The sequence below is a fragment of the Rattus norvegicus genome, chromosome 8, assembly GCF_021556685.1.
Source record: "Rattus norvegicus strain SHRSP/BbbUtx chromosome 8, alternate assembly SHRSP_T2T, whole genome shotgun sequence".
In the NCBI taxonomy this organism is placed as follows: Eukaryota; Metazoa; Chordata; class Mammalia; order Rodentia; family Muridae; genus Rattus; species Rattus norvegicus.
In genome coordinates this window covers 53,126,455-53,146,274 of record NC_141541.1, presented here as the reverse complement: position 1 = coordinate 53,146,274, position 19,820 = coordinate 53,126,455, and the positions used below count along the sequence as shown (strand labels likewise).

General features: G+C 52.0%; 1 protein-coding gene across 2 annotated transcripts; it reads right to left on the bottom strand.

The window, feature by feature from the left end:
* Positions 1 to 7,342: 7,342 nt before the first annotated feature.
* Scn2b (sodium voltage-gated channel beta subunit 2) lies at positions 7,343 to 19,511 on the bottom strand. Of its 2 annotated transcripts, none has more exon segments than NM_012877.2 (4): positions 7,343 to 11,183; positions 11,674 to 11,884; positions 12,116 to 12,282; positions 19,261 to 19,511. In NM_012877.2, coding segments are annotated over 4 exon segments (648 nt in total). In that variant the 5' UTR covers positions 19,331 to 19,511; the 3' UTR covers positions 7,343 to 10,983.
* Between the last annotated feature and the right edge of the window lie 309 nt (positions 19,512 to 19,820).

Below are 19,820 nucleotides of genomic sequence, written 5' to 3'. Positions count from 1 at the left end.
ATGTTAACACACTTGACAGAGCTGGGCACACAGGCTGAACACACAACACATCTGGGTTCAAAGAAGCCTGGGGCCCTGGAGGCGAAGCCACATCCAGGAGAGGTTTGACCTTTGGGAGGGCCTTCCACTATGCAAGCAAGGCCAGGCATCCACACTGCCTGTGTTATTTTTACAGCAGGGTCATGTTTCTCTGAGCACTAGGCTGAGGTGAGAGGAGGTGAGCCAAAGGGAAAGAAAGTGACCCCTGCCCGGAAAACAAGGAGGGAGGGGGACTAGAACTCCAGAGATATCTTTAGACCCTAGTGGCAGAGGGAGATGACCAATTCCCCTGAGTGCCCTACCCCCACATCTTCTCATCTCTTGCTGTTCCCTGAATTCTTTAGCTGAGAGAGGACCCTTACTGTGCCCTCACACCTCCCAAACACACACAGATAAATATGTGGGCCAGGGATGAAGTATGTATGGGCCAAGGTCACAGACAGAGTCACGGGTAAATCTAGGATTGGTGCCTCTCTGATGTTTGGTTTCTACGCCTCCCACTCCTAGCTGTTCTCTGAACACTAGCAGGGCCCCCAGCTGGGCAGAACAAGGACTTGGGAAACACTAGGCAGGAGTGGGCTGAGAAGCTCTTACATTCCTAGAGCACAGCCCTCTCAGAAACCTCAGAAAGCCACTGCAGTAACAGAGCTAGGAGGGTCTTCCTGAGGAGGCCAAGGGGCAGGGTAGGGAAGGTCTCACTCCTCCTCCCCACTCTTGGGAAACGCTAAAAAAGTCCCACCAGATAGACTCTTCTTTCCTCTCAGAGACCTCTAGTCAGGGGAGAGCAAACGAAATGAACATTTCCTTCCTTCCAGGGACACGGGTATCTGGAGGCACAGCCAGTAGTGTCCCTGGCAATACCGACTCCTGGGAATGGGTGACACACACAGGTCTGGGTGGTTTGGCTCAGAACTCCCTTGAAGTTTGCAGGGCCATTGAGACAGGGTGCACCAGAGCCGATGGGCTGTCAGACAATCATCCATTCCTCAGGCTGGCAGAGGAAGCCCAGGCTTAAGCAGAAGGAGCTGCTTCCTTGGGAATTCAGGTAGGTTAGCTCCTAAACTCTATCTGGCCAGACTCAGCAGAAAGCCCACTTCCCTAAGCCTCCTTAGGGGCTAGAACAGAGTTAGGGAGGTGAGGGGGGGCTCCCTATTTTTGGAACAGGGAAACATCCAGAGGCGTCACCTAAAGGAGTCAGGATCACAGTAATGAAGGCCTCCCAGGGGTTCTGACACGAGAAGACACTCACTAGCTCCACAGGATCACCTTCTACAGGTGACTCTGCCAGCAGATGGAAGACCTCCCCTATCAGTTCCCAGCCGGTGGGCCAGGACCCTGTGTGAGAGAAAAGGGGGCCAAGAGTAGGATGAGGTCCCAGAGCTTTTCTGAGAGGCATTCTCCCTCAGGTGCAGGAACTGGCAGGCTATCTCCTCTCTGTCTTGCTCCCCCATTGCCCTTGTCTTCTGCCTTCCTCTCCCAGGCCTCCTCCCCCAGAAGCCCTCACACTCTTCCCAGGACACTGCAGGTACTGCAGGCACTTAAGCATAGTGCCACTGACTGTGGGTTCTGCAGGGAGCTGGTCCTACGCTCTCCTCACCTTATGGCTTCCTTCAGACCGTGGATCCCTACCAGGAGCTGCATCTGCATCTTGCCTATCCCGGGGGGGGGGCCCCCCTCCGCTTGTAAGCAGGGTCCCCATCTCAGACAGAGCAACTACAAGCACAGGATTCTCTGCATTTTAAAGTTAAAAGCTCACAAGTTCTTCTGCCACTCGGGTGGGGGCTTAAGCTGATGCTGTCCGGGCCAATGTTTGGGATCCTCTTTCTGTAGTATCTGAATGTGCTCACATCTTCTCCTTGGCTCAGTTCGGCTGCCTCACTCAGCCACCGTCTTAGCATCCACAGAAGTTTTGGCAGGTGCTGAGAGAGTTAACAAGACAGCATGCACCAAACCAACCCGCAGGCAGGCACGTGGCTGAACAGTCCAGCAAAGGATGCTGCGTGGCCATCTCAGTGCAACCGGGGCTCCCAGGACACTAGTGAGTTGGTATAAAGCTAAACTCTCTCTAACCCTTCCTCTTGAGGAGAGCTCTCTTTCTTCATACCTGCCTTCACTTCCTAGGAGCTCAGAGTATAGGCAGGTAAGCAGTCCCTCCCTCCAACCCCTCCCCCTTTTTCCTTTCTTCAGGTTCTATCCAAACATCCTTTCAAGCAAGGGGGGATGGGGAGCCCCAGACAGATGAGCTCATTGGAAGGAGGAGGGTAGAGGGAGGGAGCCAAACCATCCCGAGAGCGGAGACATGCTGACCGGACAGTCCCAAGCTGGAGAGAGGTGTGTGGCCACTCCTAGAAGCAGCTCAGAGATAGGTGAGTCCTGGGCCTCTTTCTTGGGGACCACACTGGGGTGGGGACTGAAGCCCCTAGACAGAATCCTAGCTACCCTAACCAGCAACCCAGACCTATGTTGAACTGCTTCCTGGGTCACCAAGTGCCCTGCCCTCTTATCAGTGGAAGACCAGGGGTCACGAGGCATGGGAGCTGGATGCTTTAGGAAGTTTTGTAATACATTGCAGCTGTTGTCCATTATGAGACTGTCATAGCAGCTAAGTGGCCACATGTGCTCCTAGAAACCGGGACTCTATCCTGCCCCTCAAATGGGCACCTGATATGATATAAAGATACAAAGTTGTGTCGAGTACCAGGGAAGATACTAAATATCCTAATCCGTTCTCTCCACAACATTTTAGTTGGGGCTGGAGGGTTGGGGAGGGAACAGCTAGGAGAGGAAGCATGCAAGAGGAGGAGAGTGGATAGAGTGAAGAGGAGGAAAAAGGAAGAGGGGAAGTGGAAAGGAAACATTGAGTGGGGGTGGGGGGGGATCTTCCCTGGGGTGGAGTGCAGCTTCAGGAAATAAGAGTGTGACTTGCTGAGGAATCAGGGATTGGGAGAGTTCTGGCCATGTGGATAAGGACTCACAGGCACAGTGGTGACAGGAGGAGCTAGAGGCGGAGAGGGAAGAAGGTGGCCAGCAGAGGCCGCCACCTACACAGAGAAGCGGGGAGGCAGAGCGCCAGGTCCAAATGGGACACTAGAGGCCTCTGGGAAAGCTTTGCCTCTGCTCCCTTTGACCCCTACGTCACCCATGAGCATTTTGGAGCTGACCCAACTCAACTTTTCCTCCACCTGCCTCTAAGTCTTGTCACCTCAGCGAGCCAGTTCACTGTCCTTATGCTATAAAGTGATGGTTTCCGGCTTCGTGCGGCCCTGGCCCTTTTATCAGCTCTGCAGTTTCCCAGCCGCACCCCCTTGTCTGTACATATGCTGACTACAGCAGAAATAAGAAAGGAATGAGCACTTGGGGGCCTGTCTTTACGATTAGCTAGACTGACCTAGAGTACCTAGCCCAGTGCCAGACTCAGCAGGTACTTAATAAATAGTGGCTGCTCTTACAGGTCTAGCCAGCTGTCATTCAAACCCATTGAGGTGGGACATGAAAGCTATCCCTAGTCCTACCAACGGGGCAAACCCCAGTGGAAAGTATACTATGAGACAGGCAGGGCAGGAATGTGACAGACTGGCAAAGCTAAGTAAGAGAGGTAAGAAGGAAAGAAACACCCATGGGGGAAGGGTGAGGACTCTCATCTTTTATGTTTAGTCTTATCTGTAAAGACAGGAGAATCCACAGCCCTGGCAGGCAGGCCAAAGGAGGCGAGTAGACTTGGCTCGATCTTTGGAAGGAAAACTCCACAGAAGCACCTGGCTTCAAATATCTCACCGTCTTCCAGCTGTTTTCTCATTCTATCTAGGGGTGTGACAACACTGTCACCCCCACCCTTCTGAATTATGAAAAGAAGATGTCAGTAAGGAGTGAAAACAGGGCTGGTGGGCTGGCTCAGTGTTTGCCCATGGTAAGCCTGACAATCTGAGTTCAAGCCCCCAAACCCATACGGTGGAAGGAGAGAAATGACTCCTATGGGTTGTCCTCTGACCTACACACACACACACACACACACACACACACACACACACACACACACGCACACATACTAAATAAGTAAATGAATATTTTAAAAAATGAGGTACAGAGGTACAGAGAAGGCCTGGGGAAGATCATGGCTGAATAGAAAGATGAAGGGATTAGCAATGCCCTTATGTATCTCCAAGCAATCAAGGGTAAATCCTGCTTCTAGCGTTGTCCTAAAGTGAGGGCTGGAAGCCGTTGTCAGTAGTCTTAAAGGTTATCTAAAGGTACTAGCCATACTTGAATCTTCTTGGCAACACCTCCAAAGCTGTGCTTGAATACCTTTGGGGATGGAGGTCTCATTACCTTGGGAAACTCATCGCCTGCACGGCTGACCTCCACCGGATCAATAGCCGCCTCTGCCAGCCAGTCCTAGTGTTTCGCGTTGGGCAGAATGAGACCAGTCTGATCCGTGTGGCCACAGCCTTCCCCTCACAGAGCCTTCCCCGCTAGGTTTGCCAACAGCTGGGATGCTCACTTCCCTTCCCGGCTAAGCTTACCATCTTCCTCTGCCCTTGTGTCCATGTAGAGAGAGAGTGGGGAACCTCTCAGTCTGCTGGGATAAATTAAGAAACAGAGGCTGCTGTGGTTGAGATAAATGTACTTTGCTGGGACTAGAAGGGATGCCCCCCTCCACAGAATCCCAAGTAGCCAAGGTCAGTGTCCAGGCTCTGTTAGGTTCCCTTCCCCATAGCATCGCCTGGACTTTCAAGGTCATTATTGCTAGAGGAAGGAAAACACTATCACCAGGCCAACTCGGTCCCCACTTCTCAGGTTCTCTGTTCTCCCTCCACCTGCAGCCTTTCCCCTCCATCTCAGTCTGGAGTCTTTTCTGTCCTATGGGAGAATGGGGCCCTTGGTTGAGTCCTCTGTATGCTGTGTTACAGTTCAAGATATGGGTCCCGGCTGGACACCCGGCTCCTGGGTCCTTGGAACTCTCATCCTCTGGTGGGAGCCTCTCCTCAGAGGTGGCTGGCACCTTGGATATGAGAAATGACTAGAACTTTGGGAGATTCAGGGCGAGGCTCTGTAAGGGGGAGGGCAAGCCACCAGGGCTCTCTGGAAGAGTTCCTGTAGTGGTCCCAGCAACAGGGACCTTTCTGAGCCCCTAGGTGACAGTGGCGAAGGCCAAGAGACACAATGGGAACTTGTCCATCTGTCATACGGCTAGGTGCCCAGTGTGCACTGATCAGGCCCTGCCCTGGGTTCCTCTCACCTAAGTATGTGGATGCTACCCTTCCCCTGCAAGACGGGCAGGAGAGCCATAACCCACAAAGAGCAGGCATACAAGCCAATAAAAGGCCGGCTGGGCTGGTGAGCACGCCCACAGAATCAGTAAAGTGGGTTCTGGACATGGACATCAGGTCAGCCTGGGGAAGAAAGACCAGCAGGGCTCTGACCCTGCCATCAGCCAACCCCATGACTTCCCTTCTCTGAACTTCTGCTTTGGAAACTAGCCTTTAAGGAAGCACGAACCTCTTCTACACCAACATAGGCCACTAGAAAGGGACAAGGCAAGAGGTGGGCTATCATGGGCTGTTGTGGTGAGGTATTCTAAGCCCAGAACTAGATGGGGATGCAGAAAGGAGAGAAAAGCAGGGTTTTTTGCTCACTCCAAGACCTTCTCTATTCTTGATTCAACATTCAGCTGTAAGCCAATTCTGGTCCTCTGTTTCCCCTTAATGACAATGAGGAGACCTGGCTGTGTATTCAGTGGGGCCCTCCCATCTCTGAGGTTATAAATATCTACTTGCTGCATTCCTGTGGTCCAGATTCCTATCCCACAGGTGGCTATCAGGACAGTAAAGGAACGGCTTGGTTTGGTCTTCTCTGCCTGTCTGAGGAACTCAGGAAGCCAGTGACCTGACCAATCAGAGCAGGAAGTGGGATGAGGGAAGTCTGTGACCTGACCAATCAGAGCAGGATGTAGGATGAGGAAAGTCTGTGACCTGACCAATCAGAGCAGGAAGTAGGATGAGGACCGTCTTTTCCCACAAGGCAACTTGAGCGACAATCAAAACTGTCCCATCCAAACCCAGACATCAAACTAGGATAAATACTTGAATCACCACCTTCTAGAAGCCAGGCACAGTCTGACCACGCATTCTTAGGGGGTAAAAAGGAGACTACTGGTGACATGACAGGGTGTCAGGGGCCTGTGTCCACCTCTTCTACTCAGGTTCTTGCCTTGGTTTTTCTCTCGAGAAAAGACACCCTCTCTGATATCCTGCCTTCAGAAGGACTCATGTCTCCATTCCCTGTCCCAGGGAATAGGAACCCCTCTAAATGAAAGTCCTCTGGCTCTGTTAATGCCGACCATGGCTGGCCATCTTTGGTTAACACTGCTGCTTCCTTCCTGGTGTCTCCGTTCAGTAACACCTGTGGTCACACGAGCATCAGGTTTACTAATCCTGACCAATAACCACCAAGGTGGGTCTCCAGGCCACCAGAGGACAGGCAGAAATATGAGAGAAAAATGACATGCTACTTATACATTTTCCTGGACATTCAGAAAGTTTAAGCCTCTAGACAGTGGAGACCCCAAACAGAAAGTTGGCCTTGAGCTTGAACACGGTTTAAACATTTTGTGTGTGTGTGTGTGTGTGTGTGTGTGTGTGTGTGTGTGTGTGTGTTTATATGCAGTTGGTTTTCTCCTTCTATCCTGAGTCCCAGGGATGGAACCCAAGTTGTTGGGTTTTGTGACAAAGCGATCTAGCCACCGAGCCACCTCACTGGTCCTTGAATGTCTTAAGGCTGATTCAACACCAGGCATACAGGATACAGTGGTACACAGGCAGATGAGACAGGGGCAGCCTGACCTCCCACCAGCCTCCCTCCCCACCGAAGCTGCACAGGGGCAGTCTGATCAGCTGTCATCCTCTCTTTCCACAAACAGAGCAGGCGTGAGAGCTGTCTGCCCAGTCAGGCACTGGTAAGAACCCAGGAGCAGGAAGGACGGCCCATCTGTCTGTGGAAAGTACATCCTCAGAGCACTCCGCCTTGGTTGCTAAAGGCTCAGCTTCATCCCAAGAATAACCGGAAGTCTCTCCGGAAGTGGGTGCTCACTGTCTGCCGGTGCTTACCGTGGAGGGTGGCGGAGTCCTCCGGGGGATCGGGGTAGGTAGACCTCGTTCTTCCTTGCCAGGCAAGTGCTTTGAGGCCTTCACACCCCGCAGTGTGCATGGCGTCGTGGAGAATGAGCATCAGGGCTTCCCATCAGCAAAGTCTTCCCCTTCCCCTACCCCAGTCTGCACCCTGGGAAGAAAGCCACACGCGAGAGATGTTCCGGGGGGAGACAGTGTGTTTATTGCAGCCAACAGCCCCAAGCAATCCGACAAACTGCTAAAGAAATCCAGCCTGCTCCCAGCAGCCAGGTCACAGAAGGCCATTTGTTTAAGCTTCTCTCCCCTCCCAACCACCAAACAGGACGTAGAACCTGCACGAGCGTGAGCCCTTGCTATGCAGCTGGGTTCTCCCCCTGAAAAACCATACAGAACGTTGCCTAAGGAACCTTTGGTACTCGGAAACACTGAGAAGTGATTACACCCTCCCCCCACAGTGTAACTTTTGGGGTGGGCATAGTGAGATTTTTTTTTTTGTTGTTGTTCTTTTTTTCGGAGCTGGGGACCGAACCCAGGGCCTTGTGCTTCCTAGGTAAGCGCTCTACCACTGAGCTAAATCCCCAGCCCCAGTGAGATGTTTTATATGTATGTATAATATATCTCTACCTATATAGAAAGGCTATGTACAGTCGCATCAGCAAGCTTCAATAAAGGAAGACATCAGCAAGAGGCACAGCAAGGCTGTCTATTCTTAAGACATATGTAGGAAAAAAAAAGTTTTCTTAATTTGTCACCCGTTCCAACTGCACCAAGCCATTCCTATGGCCTGGGACTAACATCTTTGGACCTGGTCGGTATTTCTACCTGCCTACCTGCTTAACCTGATCTTATAGGTAGGTAGCAGCCCAATTTTCCCAAGGAGACTCACAGGCAACCACGGACCCAATCAGCTTTTCCATTTGATAAAGCGGGACTAGCTGACGAGCCCATAGCTGGAGGGGCAGACAACTCTCTTCCAAAGCCAGTTCCAAGGCACCGCAAGGCATTTTCAGTCCTGAAATATTGTGCTTTGTTCTCCTGAGCTGAACCCCTCGGGTTAGCCTGCCAATCTTTCTTTGCAGTGGCCCTTAATTAGGAGGCAGAGGCAGATAGGACCTGAGGAGGGGGATCTGGGAGAGCAGGAGAGGCAGGAGAGACGGGGAGCACAGCGGTGGGAGCACATAGCCAAGAGCAGAGCTCGGAGCCCACACTGCAGCAAGAGAGCAGTTCGCTGGCGTAAGCTAAGAAGCAAGCTTGAGCAACGGCTCCTGTAGTTACATCTCACAGTTTCCCACCCCACCTCACAGAAGCCTGGTTTTGTTCCCAACCTCAAGCCCAGAGGCCCTCACGTAGGGTTTAAGAAAGTGCGCATGGGGGCAAGTACCTGGGGCAAAATGGCCCCTGACCCAGCCCATGAGATCCAGAGACAGGCGTTGCTTTCCCTGGACCCCATTCCGTCAGGACAGAAAAGAAAGAGACCCCTAGAAACTTTACCTCTTTAAGAGGCCACTTATTAGTACAACCCTCTGGGGGAATCGCCCAAGTAACCACTCCCCCCAAAATGTTAGGAGACTTTGCAAAAGCCAAGTCCCTTGTCTGTGCACCGTGAAAGAAGACGGCACGTGCCAGGTAATGAAAACTGGCTGCTCCAAGCTACCAAACACCACCACCCTTGGCTTCAGCTGGCTTGAGGAGCCCATGACCCATCTCTCTACCCCTAGTGGGCTTGCTGGAAGGATAGGCAGTATCCACCTGCTCCAGGCACCCTGGTGGTTTCGCCCACTCCCATTGGCAGTGTGTTCTCTGGCAGTTAGGTTCTGAGCCAAAGAGTTAGAACTTCCAGAAGGGTTAGATTCACCTTACCCAGGAGTCCTCTGGCTGCTTACCCATCCCCTACTCCATGCCCAACCTACATGACCTCTGTACCCTCTCCAACAGTACCTTCCCCCCTCCCCTTGCAGCCTTATTTTCCCAAACCCCCAAATCAAAAGTCTCATCCTCCTGACCTCTTGTGGAAGCAGTGGCTATGGAGGCGGAAGTAGATGCATCAAAAAAAAAAAAAAAAAAAAGAAAGAAAGAAAGAAAGAAAGAAAAGAAAAGAAAAAGAAAGAAAGAAAGGAAGGAAGAAAAATTTACTCTTGGTCCTACAGTGCAGATTTGGCAGTCCCTGACTCTGTTATGGCTTTGTATGCACCCCTGGCACCCAGCACAGTGCCTGGAATACAGCATAAACTCGGTAAATGGTTGTTGGGTTGAAATGAATTAAGCTGAACCTTCCATCTGCTGTCATTGTCTCTTCGAGTGGCTATCTGATAAGCAGAGGCAAGTATTGGTCCCTGAGACTGTCTTGGTCTTGTCTCTACCACACTCTTTCCCTACCCTGAACAGCTTACTTACCCTGAGCTTGTGGGGGCTGAGTTTCTGGGAAGGGGAGCAGGGCTAGACGGACCCCACCACTACCATGTACAAACACCTCCTAGGCTCAAGGTTCTCCCACCAGGAAGCTCTGTTTGTTCTAACCAGGGACCAGGGAGCCAGAACATGGGCAATACTTTTAGCTTCTGTCGGTCACTTGGAACTTCAGTCTGCAGGAGGCTCTGTGCCAGTTCTCTGAGCGTGTCCTAACACGGTGCTCTCCGATTAGCCATTTCTGCCCTGCCTTTCTCCCATTTCTGGACTTAACAAGTCCCTTATAATGATAGTAAAATGGCAGTGAAAGTTGTTTTCCCACAGGAGCGACTTTCTCCCCTATAAAGGGAGCTCTGGGGGTGGGGGAGGGGCAGAGCTCACAGGCTCCTCCAGAATGCTCTCATATTACATGCTCTCCAGCCTTCTCTTCCTTCTTGCCAAAAGCCAGACAGAACCCCTGCCAAGGGCAGCCAGAAACCCCCAAACTAAAGCCCTGCAGGAAGTTGCCCATACACACACACACACACACAAAACACACCCCCATTCTGAGGTTTGGCAGCTGCTGGCTGAAACCAAGGTAATCATCTTGTTGGAGAAGGCAGCCACATGTACGCAGTGAAGCCCGTACCCCTCAGGCCCTCACAGGTCTCTTAAGGAGCATCCCTAGGGTAGCATATGATCTTACCTGATGCCGCTTTTCCAGTAGCGCTCTTGCCAGCATCCCCAAGGGAGCAGTAGCCAACAGTAAACCAGGGCCTCTCTGGGAGTGGCTAGTGATAGAAATGAGGCCAGAACAGAGTTCTCTGGGCCAAAGCTCTGCCCAGAAATGCCTCAGCCCTATCTTTTCTTGAGTGCCCTGGAAATGCACAGTCATCCCTTTAAATAATACTTTCACAAATGGTAGGACCCCACCTTCATCCCCAGCTGATGGCTGTAACTGGCTAGGAGTAGCCAGAGGAATACAGCAAAGCCATTATCATCACGAGTCATTCCCATGGTGCCTCTGATCAGCACAGAATCCCCCACCACACACACTGCCATTCCCACGGTTTAAATCACCACAAGACCAAACCCTAGACAAGACGGGCAGACGGCCTCTTCTCCCACTGCCCTCCTTCCCCAATCCTGTCTTTGGGACCACACAGGTCTTTCTTCCTCAAAGACTGACAGGCTAGAGCCCTCTCTGTTCTCCCTGGGACTCGCGCGTATCTCAGATACCAAGGCAGTTTTCAGATGAAGGGGAGGGAGGTCGTCCTTGGTATGGGAGTGGGGGCATTGGAAGTGAGGCCCCAGGTCGATCCTGGGGTCCTATTCAAGAGAAGCACACCAAGTGAGAGCAGGCAGGGTCACACTGTACAGGGCAGAGAGTGAGAGGAGACGGGACACAGGAAGGGGCTTCAGGGCAAGCTTCCGGTTACTTGGCGCCATCTTCCGCGTTGCCCTCGCCATCCGTCTTGCCTTCCTCTTCGGTCTTCAGGTCATCCGTGCTCAGCTTCTGCTCTTTTTTCCTCCTCACACATTTGACCACCATCAGCACCAAGATGACCACAGCCAGGAAACCCCCCACTGAGGCACCCACGATGACTGCCACCGTGGAGTCCCGCTCTGGGGGCACTGAGGGGGGGGGGGGGGAGAGGAAACAGAATCATAGAGCTGAGAAGGAAATTCCCTCTCTAGCCCTTGCTCTCCAAAATAGGAGGGGACACGGTTTGACTCTTCTCCATTAACAGGGCATTAATCAAAGTCAAAGCAACCTAGATCACTGCCCCACCATGCCTCCTCCAAAAGCCTCTCCAACCCCCACTCCCCCCACACCAGAATATTTAAAATCACGGACATTAAGATCAGACTCAAATCTAATTCTACAAGTTAGGAATTGTGATCTTAAGAAATGTATTCTCTTGAGCCTCAGTTTCCTCATCCATACAATGGGCACAGTTAAGGTTTTAATCGTGATTGACTCGTTCTCTCAAGAGAGAAGGCACGGATGTCTTCCTCCAGTGCAAGCAGCCGAAGATGAGATGGGAGTCACAGCCTCCTTGAAGTGCCCTGAGCTAATCTGTGAAGAAGGGTCAGGGTCTCACAGCAGCCCAGTCACTCTTACCTTCTAGAAGGACCTGCAGGTAGATCTTGCCATGGCCACGGTGGCGGTCTGGAGGGTTGGTGATGTAGCAGTTGTAAATGCCTTCGTCTTCTAGCTGCACGTTCTTTAGAGTCACTGACACGTCGTACTTACTGGGGTTCCCCGAGAACTCTACGCGGTCTCCAAACCGCTCCAGCTTCAGGTTGATGATCTTCATTCGGAACTGGAGGAACTGGGAGGGGAGGGGCGGATAGTATGAGCGCTGAGTGAACAAGAGGCTGTGAGGATCGTGGGGACACACCCTCTGCCCGTGCATTTAAGTCCTGGAAGGGCCATCCAGTTGTAGTGACATCATGCCCTCCGTATCAGACAGCCCACCCAGAGTCCTCTTGGGGCATGGGAATGGTGGGCTTCATGCTTTGGGGCTTTTGCTTCCCGCACTGCCTCCTCCACCAGGACTTACCATCTCCTCTGAGCAATTGCTACACTCCTGGTAAGTCCAGTTCAGAGAGAACTGCTTGTGGTTCACGGTATAGCAGGAGTTGAAGGTACAGGGCAGGCGGGTATCAGACCCGTTGAGGACACTAAGAGTGGTGGGGACTGTGACTTCCATGCTCCGCCCCGAGGGCACTGCGGATAGAACCACAACCTGATGAGGATGCTTGGTGGAGGGTTGCAACCCTTCTAGAGCCAATGGGGAACAGATGGAGAGAGGCAGAGAGCAGTTAGAGGGCAACAGGCTGGGCTCCTTACGGCTGTCAGGAAGGCAAAGCCCATGAGGGATACCTTAGGAGGGGAAGGGGAACGGAACAGGTATAGAACAGACCCATCAAATTGTCTACCAGGCCAGGGACAGCCAAACGGATTCATCTTGTTCTAAGTTCACTGTGGGCAGACCCTGTATTTGCCTCTACTTACCTCAGTGCCGTTTCCCTGACAAAGGCTTCACTGAGCTTGCCTCAGTTTCCCCTTCTCCACCCACTTCAGATGATTTTTGCTGTGCCAAAGCCCCTCAGGGGGAAGCCTCAGTGTCCACGCAGGGCAGACGGCTAATGCTGGGTGAGCCTGGGAAGGCCCCACTCTCTCTTGGCCCAGCACAAGCCACTGATGATCCCCAGGCTCGCATAGACAAGAAAGAGAGCAGATAGGGAGAAAGAGGTGTCCCATAAGGAGAGGTTCATTCTGAGGACTTGCTGATCGGCCTACATGGTTGATCTCCCCTTTGGGAAATGTTGACCTGGAAACCCTATGGTGAAAAGCTGGTTCAGGTTGGCAGGTGGCAGGGTGGGAACAGAAATCTCTCTGAAGTACTGGTGGCATGTACTGTCACGGTGTGAAAACACTCCACGGGTATATTCGGGGCTGCCTCAGACTAGCCCAAACTTTAATTCCAAGACCATCTGCCAAAACCGTTAAAACTTCATTCTAAAAAATTAGCTTAGTACGGACAGGGCAGGGGGCATAGGTCGGGCAGAGCGGTGGCTCATGTCAAAACCTGGGCAGTGGCAGTCAGTGTCATTCACAAATTCGTTTTCATTATTTTGTGATATGGGACACGTTTGCTTCTTTGGTTGGTTGGTTTGGTTTGGTTTTTGCTGCATTTGGCCTTGGGGTGTTGGGTGGGGTGGGGGTATCTGCCTGTCCTTCTCTGGTAGCCCAAGCTATCTTGGAACTAGCTATGCAGCTAGGAATGACCTTGAACTTCTGACCTGCCTACTTCCACTTCCAGAGTTCTGGGATTACAAGGGTGCCCCACTCCCTCCAGTTTATTCACTGCTGGGGATCAAATGCAAGACACTCTACCAACAGAACCACATCCTCATTCGTTCACCCTACTAAATACGTGTAAATTATCTACTGTGTCCCAGGTTGCCTTTAGACCTAGGTCCTGGGAGTTGTCACTAGTATGAGGCACAGTCATTGTGTTGTGGGGCTTGTATTCTGGTGAGGGGACATAAAGGGACAAGAACCAAAATAAGAATGTGGCGGTCTGGAGAACTACATGACATGGGCTATAAGGATACATTATGGCAGAGGGGAGTTTAAGGGTGGCCAGGGGACAAGGCTCTGTAGAATGACATTCAGGCAGCATCTAACTCAAGAGAAAGAAGGAGCCATTTCGGAATATCAAGAGCCACATTCCTATGGCTGGGTTGACCTTCACACGCCTAAGAAAGAACAAGACAGGGCATGGTTCAGACCTGAGGTCAGAGTTGGGCAAGGCCCAGGCCAAGCAGCAGAACATGGGAGTTGGGATGATTTCGGGGAGTTTAAGGGTGGGGTGTGGTCGATGGGGGGCTCCAGCTGAAGGAAGATCACAGCTACTGATATGGACAGAAACATGCCTCCCCCCTCCCCATTCCGCTTAGGTTCGGCCCCAGCTGTCCCCGGTTAACTATGAGAAGTGTGCGCTGTCTCCTTCACCTTCCCATGCCTCAGCCTCCACCTCCAGAGAACCTCCTTCACGGCACTGTCACCGGGTAGTCACAGTGACTAAAGTAAGTGCTGGGTGTTCAGCAAATGACAGCTGCTATTAACTGCCGTCTCCTAAACTTCTGCTTTGGGGACAGAAAGAGCTAAGAGGTGAGGTGGGGCCGTCTCTAGGCCTGAGGATACCTCAGGACTGGACTTACCCCAGTTCTACCTAAGGAGGCAGGCCGCAGGGATCCTGGTTTTTCCCACAAACCTGCTGGTCCCACCTCCAGAAGCAGAGGTACAGCCTCCTGCAAGCAGAGAAGCTAAACCTGCCCGGAGCACCCTTCTGCTCAGCACATCCCTGCTAAGGGCCTGCAGAGCTCATAGTCCATGGACAGGCAGGACCACTGGCCTGGGAATCCCCCACCAAAGTCCTGGATGGCGGCAGGCCTATGAACCTCACAGCTCACTGATGACTCGATGACTTGAGCACTCAAATGCTCGCAATGGGAAATGCCAGCTGGGAAGCTGATGGGGCTCCTCCCAAGAGGAACAAAGCCCAGCTCTCAGCCCTTGCACTTTCATATCGAGTCTAAAAGTACCTGGCATGGTGCCAGGCGAGGAGGAGGTGTGCAGAAAATATTAACACCACCCCCACACTGCAGAGGCTGAGAAACCCAAGGAAAAGAACCGATGGAGGCTTGTCCTCAGTTTACCTTCTATGCCGGGCACTCCAACCTCTTCAACCCTTTCCTTGAAAGGGCTTCCCCCTTCCCAGGGCCACCCCTCCCCACAAAGATGCTCTGTGAAACTAGCTGGCTCTGTGAAGTCCACCCTTCTCCGCCTGTCCCACCCCGCAGTTGAACTTGAATATCAGCTCACATCTCCTTCCGGTCCCATCTCATCTAGAAGGAGCCAGCTACCTCAGGTGTCAGAGTTGCAGGGGAGGGAGGGCATTTTCAGGCTAATGGCAGGGGACAGAGAAAGGTGCAATGCGGGTTCCCCCTGCACATGCTCTTCGAGAGGAGCCAGATGGGATTTGTGTGCCCTCTAGTGGTCACAAGATGTCAACCACCCAGTCCCATCTGCAGGGAACAGAGTAGGGAGGGGGGCCCAGTAAAGAAGGCCAGAGCTAGGAGGACCTCCGGGGCTGTAGAGTTAGTGCCATCCTTTTTCCTGTGAGGAAAGAGGGGCTATGAGTACACTAAGAGAACAGAGACCCGCTGGTCCGCGATTCAGCCCCAGACCTCATGAGAATCTCAGGCCTGAACCTCTCAGCAGTTTAGACGCTCACTAAGTTCAGGGAAGCATTGGTCAAGGCCAGAGCCAAGAGTTTGATCGAGGCCCAGGGTCGGACCTTCCATCATAACTGCCCTCAGTGCTACCAGCACCTTGTATTTGCCACCTTGAATTCCAAGGCTACCTCGCTGAGGACACAACCGATTTCCGACTAAGTGGAGCACAAAGGAATCAAGGGACCAGCCCAACTTCACAGCCAGGGCTCAATGAAGCTAGAACCTGAATCCATGTCACCTGACTCCTGACAGGGCTGAGGTGAGGACATTGGGGGGGGGGGTTACTGTCTGTCCAAGGTGTCCTAATATGAACATGGCAGCTCCTGCCGCCCCCCTCCCCTTATCCCCATCCCCCACCACAGAATCCTCAGCAGACAGTGGTCTGCTAAGGAACTCCACCATCGACTTTCCCAAAGTCCTATTTGGTACCAGGTTTGAGGTCTAGGTCTCCTGATTTCCAACTCACAGGAAGGAGATACTAGAGTACAGCAACCCAGGACTGGTCAGAGCTGGGTCCTGTAGGCCCTGGCCATCCATTCTCCCAGGTCCTTCATGCAGAGACCCCGCCCTGGACTTATCTGCCAGGCACTCTCTACAAACACTCCTCCTTCCAGTCCTAAAGCAATCTATACACTTGTCTTATCTTTTGAGGAAAAAAAAGATTTTTAAAAAGGGGAGGGAGGAAGGGAGGGAGAAGAGGAGAAGGAGGGAGGAGAAACTGTCCTCAGACAGCTCCTGCTGCAAAGGGAAACGTGATGTCTAACCCCACCTGCTCTCCCTCCATTCCTCTTGTCTCCTCCGCAGGCAGCTAGAACCAAGCTGTATCCGTGTTCCCTACCTCCAAGACCCCAGTGGCCTCCCGCTGCTTCTAGGGCGGAGTTCTGGCACCTGGGTGGGGCTCCCAGATGGCCTTTCCCATCTGGGGCCCAGCTGCACACCACAGGCTCATCTCCGGCCAGACCCCACCCCTGCATAGGACTCCAGTGATTCCAAAGCTCGGAGTCTCCTCTTGTCTCCCCTCCACCAGGCCTTGTTCAGGTTTTTGCTTTAGGTTGGATGTTTGTTCACCCCCCCCCTCCCTGGAGTTCTTCCACATAAACCCCAAACCCCACTCATAAGGCCCAACTTGGGTGACATCTTCCCTAGTGTTTGGTCCTCTCCCAACCAGGTTCCTGTTTCTTCCATTGACTTGGGAGACAAGTGGTAGAGTATCCACACCTAGGACTCTAGAGATCTTGATAATGACCTCAGGCAAGCTCTTTGGGTTCCTGTGCTGCAATGTCCTCATCTGTATCGCAGGGGACATAACCCCTCTGAGGCCAATGAGACAATTAAACGACATGCTTTATGTGTAAAGCTTAGCACGGTCCCTGGCACACAGCTGTTAGCAAAAGGTGACCTCTAGCATTAGGGTGCCCAACGTTCTTAAAGCACATAAAATTCAGAGGTTGCTTGTGTATCTGTGTCTCTCCAGAGGCTCCGGTGAACTCCTTCTTATTCCCGTTGGTATCCCTGAGTCCGGAAAGGCATCTAGCACATAGTGAGTGCTCAATAAGATTTTGTTGCCAGGGGTAGGGGTAGGCAGGGAGGAGGCATTCTACTCCAAATCTAGGTCCTGCCCTCAGCGGCAAATTCGTAGAGTTGAACTGAAGCCCACACGCTACTCTCTAAGTCCCCTCAAATATAGCCCAGACCTTGATGACCAGGCCAGTGGCTGAAGAACTGATAGTCTTGAGAAGCACTCTGGAGCTGGTCGTGGAACTAGCTGTCTGCTATCTTACAGTCATCCCCCTGTCACCTGCTTCTGATTCACTGTCCCTCCTAATATCTGTGGTCTCCCTTGTGCTACTTCAGACATCCAAGTTCCACTGCCTAAGGAATGGACTGCCAGGGGCATGCCTCCTCACAGCTTCCAGAAGTTCTCACAGGCCAGTCGAAGCGTGCACTTCTTCCCATTACCCCTTGCAGTCCTCGAGCAGAGGCCAGGCCATCCAAGGCGTCATCTCCCTTAAGCCAAGGTCGGCTGGGCCTTTTGCCAGGGCCCTGGCCTCATTCACTTAAATATGGCTGCCAGAGACAGCCTCCATTTGGCACCAGGCTGTGGCCAGTGCCTGAGAGAAGATCTGTCCTCCACCTCTGCCTCTTTTTATTTATTTTTTAATTCAGATCCATCCCCACTCCCCCTTTTAGCCTGCATTTGAGACTCTTCGCCAATTAATGCTAACAGAGTAGTACCACTTCCTGAATGTTGGGGGCAGTAGAACCCCATATTAAAATAATGTGCTAACTCAGATACAGGGGAGTTCAAATCTCAGCTCCTTCATGCCAGTCACATGACCTGATTGGAAGAGTTACTTAGCCTCCCTGTGCCTCTGTTTCCACCCTAGAACACAAACGGAATCACAGTATCTGCCACAAGTAGCTGCTGAGAAAGAGAGGGCTTAATGAAATAAGCTGTGCCGGGGCTCTCGTGGGAAGCACTCAGAAAGACCTGTCACTGTTGGCCCCTGTTGTGTGTCAGGTCACAAGCTCACCAAGCAAGAGACAGTCTCCAGTCACCCATGGGAGACGCGATACTCGGGGTAGGTAGCATCTTGCCCATGGTTATAACGTAAAACAAAAAGGTAGCTTTAAACTTGGGTCCAGCTAGATCTTTGTCTTACGGGTCACTGGGATTGCTTCCCGTCTCTGTTTATCCCTGTGGCCCAATACCCAGCATGAGGGTGAGGGGGGGTTGAGGGGGGGATATACCACCCAGCATACCAAGAAAGAGCAGAGAGTGAGACAAAGAGACAGGGACAGACAGACAGACTCAGACAGACAGATTGAGAGAGTTTGTAATGGGGAGTATTCCAACCTAGGATTCTTAGACTTGACCCTCAGGCACTGCAGAGGGAATTTTAAGAGCAGGACTAGAGCTGTCCATAAAGCAGGTTTAGAGCCAGCGTAGTGACACTTGTCTGTAACCCCAGTCACTCAGAAAGAGAAAGAGACAGGGAACCACAGAAAGTTCGAGGCCAGCTGAGACTTTATGGGGGGGGGGGGGCAGGGGGAGCAGGCTTACAAACCTCCTAATGGACCTGCCTAGTATGAGGTCTCTAGGTATTCAGCTATGAAACTGGCCTTGGGACCACTCTACAGGGTGGTCTGCAAGGCTGGGCTGCACCACTGAGATGGGTTTTAAACAAACTTCATAGGTTCCACCACAGTTTGCTCCTCTTTCCTGGATCCTGGCCACCTGACCTCATCCATTCCATCTGGCCCACGCCAGGGGTGCCTGCTCCATCAGCAGCTACACTGAGGGAAGCCTCTCCTCCCAACCCAGAGCCCGTCCTCAAGCCTGATACCCACCTCCTCCCACACACATCCCAACACATCGGTGGGACAGGCTCAACTTTCTGCCCCCAACTCTCCAGAACACTCTCTCCTTTAAAGCCACCAGACTCCAGGGAACAAGGCTCACAAAAAAAGAGACTTTTAAATAAACCAGCAACTCCTATGAGCTCTCATGGGAAGTGGCTAAGAATGAAAATATAATAGAAATAATAATAATAGTAATAATATAATGAAAAATCCCTGAAGAGACCACAGAGCAGCCTACCTCTGCCCCACCCCCACATGAGTCCACTTCAGGGAAATCCACAGGAAAAAAACCACCTCCTGATAAAATTGATCATTTTCATCCCCAAGCAACACTCACCCCCATGTCAACATTTCTGTGACCAAGAAGCCCAGCATCCGGCAGTCCCAGCTGTCCCAGGTCCCCAGCACGCCCCTTCCCAAGGACACGGAGGGAAGCGCTCACACTCCTCCTTCCCTCCTGCCCCCTGCCCCCTCCTCTTTCAGCTGCTGCTGCACTTCTGACCCTTAGGAGCATGCAGATGTGGTTCTAACTTACCCAAAGAGAAAAACAGACTGAGCCCCGTGAGACTGAAGGCAGGGCGAGGTAGCCAGGCATCCCTGTGCATTTTCAGAGACTGTGATGTTAGGCGGGTGGGCTGTGGGAAAGGGTGATTGAGGGACCAAGGACCACAAGGGAGGAATGGTTAGATGCTAAAAAAGAAAATGCAGGGATGTACTTCAAAGACATATGCAACATTAAGGAAGCTTTATTTCCATCTCTCTAATATGGCCGACTTGTATGTGGCTGCTAAAAAGAGAGGGGGGTGGTGTGTAAGGGAAAGAGAGAAAAAAAAGGGGATGGAGTAAATATTGTGGTTGGTGGATTTCAGAAAGCAGGTGGGAGGGCGTAAAAAAAGATATTCCTGGAAGAAATTAAGTTGCCAGAAAATTTAGCCTCTAAACTCAGAGCTCAATCAAATCTTGCCTTTCTACTGCATTTGAAATGATTTTTAGATTTTGAAAATTGTTAGAGAATTCTAGGTGAGGTGGCACATGCCTGCAGTCCTAGCACTAGGGAAACCTGAACAGGACTGGTGTGAACTCATAGCAGTTCAA